Below are 12,387 nucleotides of genomic sequence, written 5' to 3' on the forward strand. Positions count from 1 at the left end.
CTGCAGTATAAGTCCATTGGTACTGCAATATTACAAAGTTCACTGATTCTGCAGAATAGACTGGGAATTAGTGGAAATGATTGTTATTGAATGTTATTGAGGTTAATAATAGTGTAGGAGTGAAAATAAACCAAAAAACTTGTTTTTAACACTTTTTATGTTTTTTTCAAAATAAATCCGAATCCAAAACCTTAAATCCGAACCAAAACCTTTCGTCAGGTGTTTTGCGAAACAAATCCGAACCCAAAACCTCAAGCAAATCCGAATCCAAAACACAAAACACGAGACACCAAAAGTGGCCGGTGCACATCCCCTAATTAATATGAGCTATGCTTACAGGTCATTCCAGTGCCTCAGATAAATAGTACAATTACAGACCAGAATTTCATAGCCAGGAAGCAGGCATGACCAGAGTACTGTTATTTCAAACATTAATGAACCATTTAACACACTCCAACACAGACTAAGAGCTAGATTTACTAAGCTGCGGATTTGAAAAAGTGGGGATGTTGCTAGTGACCCTGACTTCTGCCTGTGACTCAGATATCCTGTCTCTTTGCAGGACCTGACCCTTTGCCTGGACCTCACCTCGCTGCCTGCTTGTGCCCTATGACCTCTGCACAAGCCGTCGCCACCCTTGCCCGCGCTATGGTTATATCCATAAGTTTGTACTATGCAAAGCATAAGACTTAGAGACATCTGAGTACCTGCGAGTGCAACAAACTCTACGGGAAAGGCGGCTGCTAAAGGTGAAGACTTCTACCACCTGTTCTACAAGCTTATGTCAATAGCCGTGACAACTATATGGTCAAACTTCTATATAGAATATCTGTACAATTGGTAAATTCTGATGTAATTTCAGGGTACATTAGGAAAACTTGTGTATTAAAAGGAGTAATGCACCTCATATTGTAAATTATTACATATATTAGAAGCCACTAGAGCCCTGTGTCTTTATGTGGTATATACATAAACACTACATGCGCAAAAATATGTGGACACTTAAATACCATATCCATATGTACTTGTTGAACATCTCATTTCAATACAATGTGCATTAATATGGAGTTGGTCCCCCCTTTCCTGCTATAACAGCCTCCCCTCTTCTGGGAAGCCTTTCCACTAGATTATGTACCATGGCTGAGATTCTCAGAGCAGGCTCTGATGTTGGATAAGAAGACCTGGCTCACAGTCAACATTCCAAAAATGTTCAATGGATTTAAGGTCCAAACTGTGCAGGCCAGTCAAGTTCTTCAAACCCAAACACAGGAAGCCATTCTGTGATGGATGTTGCTTTGTGTATGGGGGCCTTGTCATGCTGAAAGGATAAGACCTTCCCCGAACTGTGGCCACTAAGTTGGAAGCACACAAATCTCTAGAATATTATTGTATGCTGTAACATTATGATTTTCTTCACTGGAACTATGAAGCCCATATCAACCGTAGAAAACAGCCCCAGACCATTATTCCTCCTCCACCATACTTTACAGTTGGTAGTATGCATTCTGGTAGGAAGCCTTCTCCTGGTATTCGCTAAAACCAGATTTGTCCATCAAACTGTCAGATGGTGAAGCATGATTCATCACTCCAGAGAACAAGTTTCCAGAGTCCAATGGCAGTGTGCTTTGCACCACTCCAGTCGATGATTGGCACTGCAGTTATCCGAGACTTGTGTGTTGCTTCTCAGCCATGGAAACCCGATCCATGGGGAACAATTCTTGTGCAGACGTTGCTTCTAGAGGCAGGTTATAGTGAGCGTTGCTAGAGGACAGAGCGATGAGTGGCAGCTTCCCGCTGCTCACTCCTGAGTCCCAAGTGTCATGATTACAGCCGGGACGTCTTCGTCTCAAACCAAAGTATCTGTTCAAAAAATTGAGTTTCAATGGTTCAGACTTAATTCCCTTTCTTACATGTAAATAGTAACGGAAGAAGAATGTTATTAATAGTGTGGTTAGTTCTGCTGTCCAGCATTGTTTGTGAATGAAACCGGCGGCTTATGTTCTAAACAAATGGTCAAAAATGTTCATTTTCTGAAATGAGGAGTTTGATGTGTTTACAGTTACTGACCTGTAAACACACGTAGCTGCATGAGCGCATAAATATTGAATCAAGTAATTTTTATTGTAAAGTTTAGACAAGAAACAAAACAATTCTAGACATAGTATAATACAGTAAACTAAACTAAAACAAAACAAAAACAACGCCATATAGTGTAAATAATTATGTGATGTAGGTAAGTTTCAATTGATTCAAGCAGAGCAGGTGAATACACGGATATATGTAAGTAAACAAGTGTGTGTGTATATATATATATATATATATATATATATATATATATATATATATATATATATATATATATATATATATAGGACACTTTTAAGATTTTCCATCAGCTCCCACTATGAAGAAGTGGCTAGAACGGATTTAGACTTTTATTTAGAGCGTGTATCTGGCAGCCACAGCCATGGTGCACAGAGTAAAGAGGGGAAGGGGGGGGGGGTGGCAAGTCAGGAAACGCAAACTTAAATAAGGTCTAGTTCAGATGTGTATAATGTGTATTTTGAGGAATACCAAGGAAACCATATTATTTTATATTTATGTCTTGCACGTCTCTCCGTATACATAAATCTTTGATGATTCATAGTGTCATTCACTAGAACTCTCCATTTCTCAAAATCAGGGCCATCTACTGCCATCCATGTGCTGCTATAATAAACTTGGCTAAGGTTGTGAGAATAAAGATATATCGGCAACGAGTTTTAGAGAAACTATCATCAAGGGAAATACCAAATTACCGTATCACAAGCACATGTCCAAAAATCATTCACCCTTAGGCATTCCCATAGCAAGTGTCAGAAGTTACAATATGTTGACCCACATTTGGGGCAGTCGAGTCATGTCTCCCCTCAATCCTAACCAGTGAACATGGAGTATGATAGACCCTATACAATAGGTATACATGGATTTGCTGATAGGGAATACATGATGTGACTTCATTTAAACTTTTCAGGATATGCGACCATTCTTCCTCCGACAACGCTCCCAAATCAAGTTCTCATTTTGTTTTAAGGGGTAGCAGACTATCAGGTGTGTGATAGAAATTTAGTTCCATATACACATTGGAGATAATTCTATGCTCACCCAAATTTTGTAATAAAGTTCTAATGAAGGAGATTAGAATTGTGGGAGGAGAGTCACCAAACTGTGATTGAATAGCATGTCTGAGCTGTAAATAACGGTAAAATGCAGTGTGTGGTAAATCAAAGTCCCGCCCAAGTTGAGCAAAAGTTTTAAATACCCCAGATTCGTAGAGAAGACCTATTGCGGACATGCCATATTTGCGTAAAAATATATCATCACTCAGGTAATATAGTATTGTGCAAAATCAGAGTGTCCAGGTCCAGTCCCTCTCCCCCTAATAACTCATGAGCCATAGCCCATATCTTAATTGCCTAAGACACAATGGGGGGATGCGACCTAGTGGGCTTACCTATCAGAAGAACCTGGAGTGGGGAAAACAGAGGCCCTGCTCGCTCACCAAGGAAACCAACTAATGCGCTATCTGGTGCGGTATATAACCAGTCATGTAAATGTGATAATTGAGCTGCCATATAATAAAATTTAAGATTGGGCAATGCTATGCCACCTTCCATTTTAGATTTACAAAGAGTATTCAGTTTAATTCTGGGTCGTCTCACTCCAGATCAATGAGGAGAGTGAAGAGTTAATCAGCTGAAAAATACGATTTGGAATATATACTGGCGAGTGCTGCAAAGCATAAAGATATTTGGGTTGCATAATCATTTTAAACCGGTTGATTCTTCCTGTCACAGTCAACGGGAGCCGCTACCAAGTGCGAGACCTGTGCTTAAAGTGGTCTGTATCGGGGTTAATATTTAATTTGATAAAATCGTTTGAGTTAAGGGTAATTCAGATGCAGAGGTATGTGAAATGCAGTGTCCATTGAAGAGAGATGCCAGGCGAAAATAGAGGCGGGAGGACACCATTGATTGGGAATACGCAGGATTTACCCAATTTACTTTTAAACCAGAATAATGGCCAAAGTTTTTTTTACAACCGCTAATAGGTTGTCCAGAGACGCATCTGTATCGGATAGAAATAGCATGAGTGGGGAGAGGTCAGATTTTCTATTTGACAAGGTTAAGAGGCGGCTATTATTTACTAGACATTCCCAATACACTGGGACAGACATGGGTGGTAGTTATATGGCTTCCTTGGCTCGGGAGGGGGGGGTGGAGCAGATAGGGCAGTCACAACTATCTTTGATCACAACCATGTAAAACATTTCATGGGAACTGATATTGCTAACACTTTTCTAAATTACTATAGTGCGCTTTATGAATCCAAGGTATCTTATATAGAGGTGCAACTTAATACATATCTGGACTCCATCCACCTTCCTAGGCTGTTGCCCTCTTGGATGCCCCCCTCACAGTGGAGGAGGTAGAGCTGGCAATCACCTCCTTTCCCTATCGCCAGGCCCCGGAAATAGATGGTATTCCAATTGCACTGTATGAAAAAAATTGAAAGCTTTCTTGCCCTTCCACTTCTAGCTCACTATAATAGATTACTGAAATCTAATACTATTTCCCCTTCAATTTCATAAGCATCAATTATAGTTTTGCCCAAACTTGACAAGAACCTCCTATATCCTGATTCCTATCGCCTGATCTCATTATTGGGATCGGATGTTAAAATACTTGCTAAAATTCTAGCTACCTGGCTCATTACTGTCATAAATCAGATCATTCATCCAGACCAGAGGGGGTTTCATGCCAGGCAGATCCACTGCCACAACCTACATCGCATGTACATGCGCCTACAGATGGCTCATACCACCGCAACCCCCGGCTCGGAGATATCTCTGGATGCCGCCAAGGCTTTTGACTCAATGGAGTTGATCTCTCGCTCTCTGGAGGTGCTTAGGTTTGGTTTTGGACCCACATTTATTCAATGGACCTACATATTATATCTTACTCTAGTGGTGTAGGTATGTGTGGATGGGTACACTTAGGCCCTGTTTGGTCTTGTAAGGGGTACCCATTAAGGATGCCCACTCTCTCCTGCATTATACACAATGGCAATTGAGCTGCTGGCCTGCTTAATTCAAGGTCATCCTGGTATACACGGCCTTCCAGTTGTCCAGGCCACAGATACCGATAGAGAGCACATAAATATAGACCATAACAAAGAAATAACCACAAAAATAGGAATTTATCGACTAACATTTAGAAACAAAAAAAGTAAATTATTTTACATTCCCATTACAATGTGTGTAGTGTTTACTCATGGTTTTCAAAGCAGTACAATTTAAAAACAGTAAATGCATTAACAGCAGTTAATGAATTTAAGTCATTTTTGTAATGAATTATAAAACTATTGAATATAATGCTCCATCGTGTAATTGAGAATGTTGGATATAAAAGTCTCTGTGTCCAGTTTAAAGTGTAGCGGTCATGTAGTTTTGAAAACAGCACATTAATAGTAGGCCCTGCGTAAAAGCCAAATTGCAATGTAGTTATTACCACACATCATTACTAAGGAAAAACAGCTACAAAACCATTCACCCCTGTGTGTCATAAATGCCATCTAGTTTAGCTGTTGGTGTAGCACCTGTGACATCGTGTGCGTGTGCGTGTGCGTGTGTGTGTGTGTGTGGTTTTGACATATTCAAGTTGTTTGTTGCATTTAAGGGGTGGAACCTCACAGATCACTCCCCATTTTGATCTGCCGATTTTCTTATAATTTCTGGAGCAAAGGATCCACTCCAGCACTGTGATAGGTACCCACATTTGAATGAGTGAAGTCCCCCACCCCCCCTTCCAATACCAGGCATATATTGCCTGCTGATCGTTTTTGATACAAACATTACTGTAGATAGTAGAGGAAGGAAAGGGGGCAGGGGGATTTCTCCCCCCACAGCTCCAAAATCATTTGGGAAACCCTCATGTGTAAGAGGGGAGTTCCCTTAAATAAGGGTGCCCCATATTTTATTGGGGATGGGAGAAAAATGGTCTCCACAAATTTCTTGTATGGTGATTAGTCTTTTTTTTTTTTTTCCTGAATACAAAGGGGAAGCCACCCCATTTGTTAAATAAGTTGTGGCACCCACATTTGAAAGAGGGGAGTCCTCTCTTGCAAAAAAGGGTGCCTCCATTTCCATTTTCTGTTGACCACCACACAAAGAAGCACATTTATGTAAATGAAAGGGGTAAGATTTTTTTTTTTTTTTTTAGAAACCAGATCTCATCCCCTCTTACGGTTCCAAAAGAGGTGAACCCTTACATTTGAAAAATGAAAAGGCACCCAGATCTTGCCACTATGCTTCCTAGAAGGACGTTGCCCTAGTTTAAAAAGAGTACTCTTACACTAATAAATGAGGGTACTCCTGTATTTCTAGGTAAGTGCTCCACGAGCCTCAGAAAAATGTGAGCAGACAAGTTATATATGAAACAAATGAGACATTTTATTGTAGTTTTATACTCATGACACCCCAGTGTTATGTTCTATTCCACCGCTTTCTGGATACTGTGAATCCAATACTAAGGTTATCTATGGTAAGTCAACCCATACAAATGGAGTACCTTTCTTGTGGAGAGAGACTAGCAGCTATTCAGAAAGCTAAGACTAGACCACCTCATCGTTTTGACCAAGGTTTGTATAGTATATATGACTTTTTACTGCTATTATGCCACCTTCTGGGAACTACTGTGCATTCCAGGATTGGGTTAGAGGTCCACTTGCCCCTCAATTGGTGAAGCAGGTTGTCTACTTTACAAAATGCCATGCCAGCCTTCCCTTCTTTGTTTTTATGCATATATGTCATGTCCCTTTGAAAATGCACTTGTCATATTTGGGGGATATTTCAACTACTAGCAAACCTTATGTCAAGTTAATCTATACAAATGGGGTGTCATTTGTTGTGCGAGACCAATATCTGTTCAGAAACAAAACAATCCCCTCTTTAAACCACTTTTTATAGTAAATAGATTAAATGTGCATTATGTCTTGAGCTAGAAAAGTGAGTGAACCCTCATTTGATGCAGTAGGCTGTCTAGTTCTCCAAGTGGTATACATTGTTGGTCTACCCATATTATTCCTCACATCATATGCATTTCACTAGACACCATGCAAACTAACAAACACAAACTTTGTTTTCCTTTACAAGGTGCTATCAAATCCTGAATATTGTGGTTCTGAAAAGGTGAATTGATACCAAATCTTGAAACAAAATATTTATAAAATTTAGCAATGAAGAACACAGATTTGCTTACAGTTCACTCCTGTGCAATTTCAATAATAATAAAAAATATAAATATTATTAAATACCAGGGATATTTTAAATATTTTGAAATTTTACCTTTTTTTTATATTAATAGGAGTTTCCAGTGTGTACACATTGAAATGAGTGGTAAATGCTACCTAGAGCTCCATTAAATGTTAAAAGGGCCAAATCACTTAGTTTAGATAGATGTGGTATTAAAGCAGGGAGCTCCTGGGACTCCACTTCACCACCAGCAGGCAGTATGGGAAACAACTTCTGATTGCCCAGCAGTGTAGGGGAGTCCCTGGGTTTGTGTGGAAGAAAGGGGGCAATATCTGCAATAGCTTTATGGATGTGTTTGTGGTTTCTGTACCTGTACAGATAGTAGAAGAGAGAATATATCTATCTCCCAGACATGCATGCATTTAAGTTATGGATAATAGATAGAACCCTGGAGGCTCCAGTTTGACATGGAAACTCTTCAGCGAGTGTCCTTATTTTACAGTTGGGGGATACATCCAGGGTTTTAAATACATAGCTCTATTCCATTTTCAACATAAAGCGACAGATCGATTTATATGCAAAATAAATACTTTATTAATATATTTAGAAATCAGCCCTTGTGTATGGAGTAACACAAATGTATAGTTTTAGACTTCCAACATATTTATATTCTGAAATACTATTCCTATTAGAGCTCAACAGAACAAACAAAATAGGGATAATTCTGTTCCAATCTATGTGCCATGACATACCTGGCTCTTACATATCTGCCACAAAACTTAACAACTAAGAGCAGATGGTGTTAAGGGAATGGCACAGCCAGAGATGGCTCTTGGAATGGAAAAGACATGTAAATCACATTGAAAAATGAACAATACAGTATGGAAAAAGAAAAAAAAGAAAAAAAAAAATAGTGTTAAAATATGGCACATCATAGTAGGTTATGATCCAAGGCAAACTGAATAAAATGTTTAAATAATCCTGTGTATGAGGCTATACAGGTTTCAGTGTAAGAACTTAAAAAAAAAAAAAGTAGTTTTAGGTAAATGTATGAAATCTACCACACACGGAACAAACAAATAAGCCCCAGCAACTCTTCAGAAGGCTTGCTCATATTGTACCAAACACCAACACTCAGTGCCTCATGCCTTAGTGCCATCACATGACAGGGCAGCCTCCACTGTATGTAGACGATTGGTACATTTTAAAGTGGCACTACACAGCAGTAGGAGAAGAGAAAAAAAAAAAAAAAAAGTTAGTTACAAGCTCAGCGTTAAATCACTTATTGCACAGTCTATACCTCATGGAGGTCAGTGTCAAAGCTTAAACAGATGCACTTTAAATATTAGTTACTTCACCCTTGGCGACATTTGCTACAGAGAAAATCCAGATGTCGCGGAGTAGCCAAAATTTAATCAAGAAGAACAAAAAACAAAAAACTACCACACAATAGAAAAACAATTAAAATAAATATTGGTTGAAACCACCACAGGCTTCTTCTGGCAGAAAGCTAAGCAAAGTGCCCAAACTACACACAAGTACAGTAAAAAACAAAACAAAAACAAAGACAGTAGATCATTTCAGCAGCAAAGAAGTCCTCCTGGATTTTTAAACTTGACATAATAAACAGCTTCATCCAAGAATTCTTGTTGTTACGGGTTCCCAAGAGGTCACCAAGCCATGTGACTTGCAGTCTACATGTAGGAAATAGAAAAAACAGATCAATACATCAGCAAGTGTTTAGTAAAATTAGTATTCTCAAACTCCAAGAGACTCCATCAAAACTATGTTAAATACATATTACTTCTGTGTTTTATGTGGAAACAATGGCAACAGACAATACTGAACATATACAATACTGATTTATCACATGGTAGCTTTATTAGGGTGTCAACATTCCAGATAGCCCTGGTCAGTCATATATGGTCCCAAACCAAGCAAGATGTTCTGCAAAAGCTGGTGAAGTCTTTAGAGGGACTTCAAATTAGAGCAATTGAACAAATAGATATTCCTTCCCCCCCCCCCCCCCAGAGGGGGCGATGGATTCAATCTTCTGTGCCACAGGAAAGCATATTGGATATTTAGATTGAACACCATGGTTCCCCGAGGCCTTAATGATAGTATAGAGTTGAACAATATATAATAATTGTCCAATGATGTCTCTTTCCATATATATATATATATATATATATATACCTGTCTGCCATGTTGAGCCATTCATTCTATATTATATATGGGTATGTGCATGTGTGTGAACACATGTGTGTGCATGCGTATACACATGTGTATTTACAAATTAGGATTTTTGTAACCTTCTATATATGTTATTTATTGTATTTCTTTCACAGCCACTTTACCCTGGACACTCCAGAGGCTGTAATCAAAGCTGTTCTATATAGTGGTATTATATAATTTTGCAAATTTATATCTTTATTTTTATTGATGTTATGATATGGATATCTACTTTGATTTTTAATCATATTGGGACTATGTAGCTCAAGACTCCTCTTATTTATTTTATTTATTTTTAAGTATATACAAGTGTATTTGGTTGTTTATTTGTGGAATTTATTTTGTGATGTCAGTATGCTGCAATATTTATATTTGTCTGTTTGACCACTGCATTTGGGGAAACTTTCATCCGTTCCCTATATATGCACATATTAGTCAGCTTTAAGGTCTCTATACAAACTTTACCCACACATTGTTTCAATCAAAATGGATGATCGGAATCACATTTTGATTGGCCAGATGTCGTCATGTGATCTACCAATTGGCTTTAAATAGTATGTGGCAAATGTAATAACATTATTCCTCTGATGAAACCATGTTATACACGGAGAAACGCGTCAGGTTATTTGCAATTATACATCTCTTTTCAAGCACAGTTACGTATCGGATGTCTGCTTCCTATACCCCGAGGTAATCAGCTGGATGCCAAGTAAGTGGATATAGTGGAGCTTCTACACACTGCCTCCGTATGATTCTTTCCGGCCGCCAAGCGTATGAAGTGTCTTACTAGAGACTATTTGTTTTCGCTGCTGCAGCTTCCCTGCATGCTAACAATTTGTTTGGCTGGTGGATGATTGTGGAATCTAGGAGAGCGTAATTATTCTTTTCAAGACAGCCACTTGTTGTCATTTATCCACAACTAAAAGGACTCATGTGTTACACTTTGCTACAGTAAATATCTGCATGCTATTGAGCAATTTAAGAACTGTGTGCACCATTGTTCACTTAGCGTGCTTCCTTTTTATCTCAGGACAAGGAAATGTGTGTTACCCCTTTTTTTCAAATGAACTCATTGATTCAAATAACACATTTGCTTTGAGCATCTTCTGCAACAGCTGTCTTTGGTCTCCGTGAATTAGGGTTTTGACATACCGATTGTATTATAATATATGCTTATAATATATGCTTGTGAAACAATCTTGATGTTTACCAATATTGTGTATATGTGACAGTTACAATTTATTGCACATATATTAATTTTAAATGTTATAATTCAATTGCATCTGATTTTAACAAATGTCAATTGTTGGATACAGCGCCCCTCTATTAATCACTACATTTTTGTTTATTGATAGATCTAGATATCTATCGTAGGGAGCTGCGTTCCATCATATACTATTATTTATGATTCTTAGCGCCCGATTAATTTTTGTAATTTTTTTTGGCCCATAGCAACAATACTCCCTGCTACTATGATAGTTATCCCCTTATTTTGCAAGTTCTAGACCTGGGACAAATCAGTACTGTACCTCTAGGTTCATCAGTCAAAGTACATGCTTTGTTAAACCTGAACATAACCTGGCAGCCCGCATTGTGGAAAAACAAAAAAACTTACAGTCCAAGTTTTAAACTTTAGGAAGGAAGGAAACAATGCAAACGAAAGTTGTCCTAATTCAAGATACCTTAAAAGCATCCAAGAATCCTATGCTCCGACAACTTACCCTTTATAACCTCCCATCAGTTTTTCCATCGAATGATCGCATTGGAGAAGATACAGCTGCTAGAAGTCCACTTACAATCTCTCGTCTGATGTCTCCAACAATAGATTCTTTTATCTGGGTTCAAAATAAAAAAAAAAAAAAAAAAAAATAAATGTATATAAACTTTCCACTCCTGTTTCTAAAAGTGGCAATGGGATTGTTCTCTATATTAAACTTTTGGCATAAAAATTACTCAAATGATCCTTATGACACCATGTACAATAAACCCCTGAGCTCAATTATGTGAGCTAGAGTATAGGGCATAGTCTAATTCTGCATAGTCAAAACTTTACATTTTCTTACCACAATCACATTCTTCAGAATGTTATGAAAAACTTCCCAATAAAAAAAAAGAAAAATTCCACTTTAAATTGCATTACACTATTTTTGTTATTTAAATTAAGCACACAGCAATCCACAATGATCTACAACAGATACAATATACACATCGAAAGGACAAAATTCAATTTGAGCCACTAGAGCAGTGATGGACAACTGGATATACTTTAAGGCCCCATGTGAGGGCCCTCAACCTTCAAAAAGGACTACATATTAAACCTTCATTTTAAAATAACAGATCCCCACATGGCCTCAGCACCACCAGCCACTCTTCATCCTAAAATGCCCCATGACTAACTTGCTCCAAAATTCCTTCACATGCCCTCAGACCTCACTTGCTACAAAGTGGCCTCAGAACTCCACAAGCTCTTAGATCCTCCAAACTCTATACTCCAAAATTCCCAGACATGTCCACCACTGACAGGCTAAAGATACTTACATTGACAGTCACCACCCAACAGAAGGAGGGAAATCACATGGCGCAAAATACGCACTCTCCTCCGATTGGATGAGCTGCGTGTCCAAGCGGCAGAGGTGGTCACGTGATGCAGAAGCCAGTTGCTCCTGTTCAATTATTATTCTCTGCTTTACAACACAGAAGAGAATAAGCCCGAGTTAGAGCTCTCGGCCGCAGGTGATAACTTGCTGGACCCCTAGGAACACTTGTGATCTAGATGCAGCATATTTCTGCTGCTTAAAAACAGACAAACTTTAGAAATGTTTTTAACATTTGTTGGCTAGGGGAAACAAAGGTCACGGTCACAA

The 12,387-nt window shown here is 38.5% G+C and overlaps 1 protein-coding gene across 1 annotated transcript in view; it reads right to left on the reverse strand.

The window, feature by feature from the left end:
• Window positions 1-7,861: 7,861 nt before the first annotated feature.
• Window positions 7,862-12,387, reverse strand: part of ITPRID2 (ITPR interacting domain containing 2) — a 38,889-nt gene continuing 34,363 nt past the window's right edge. The window contains exons 14-15 of the mRNA XM_075180498.1: window positions 11,245-11,358; window positions 7,862-8,985 (exon numbers count right to left, since the gene is read on the reverse strand). Coding sequence (XP_075036599.1) covers window positions 11,248-11,358 — 111 coding nt within the window. The 3' untranslated portion in view covers window positions 7,862-8,985; window positions 11,245-11,247. The remainder of the gene's footprint in view (window positions 8,986-11,244; window positions 11,359-12,387) is intronic.

Source organism: Mixophyes fleayi, chromosome 7, assembly GCF_038048845.1.
Source record: "Mixophyes fleayi isolate aMixFle1 chromosome 7, aMixFle1.hap1, whole genome shotgun sequence".
Lineage (NCBI taxonomy): Eukaryota > Metazoa > Chordata > Amphibia > Anura > Limnodynastidae > Mixophyes > Mixophyes fleayi.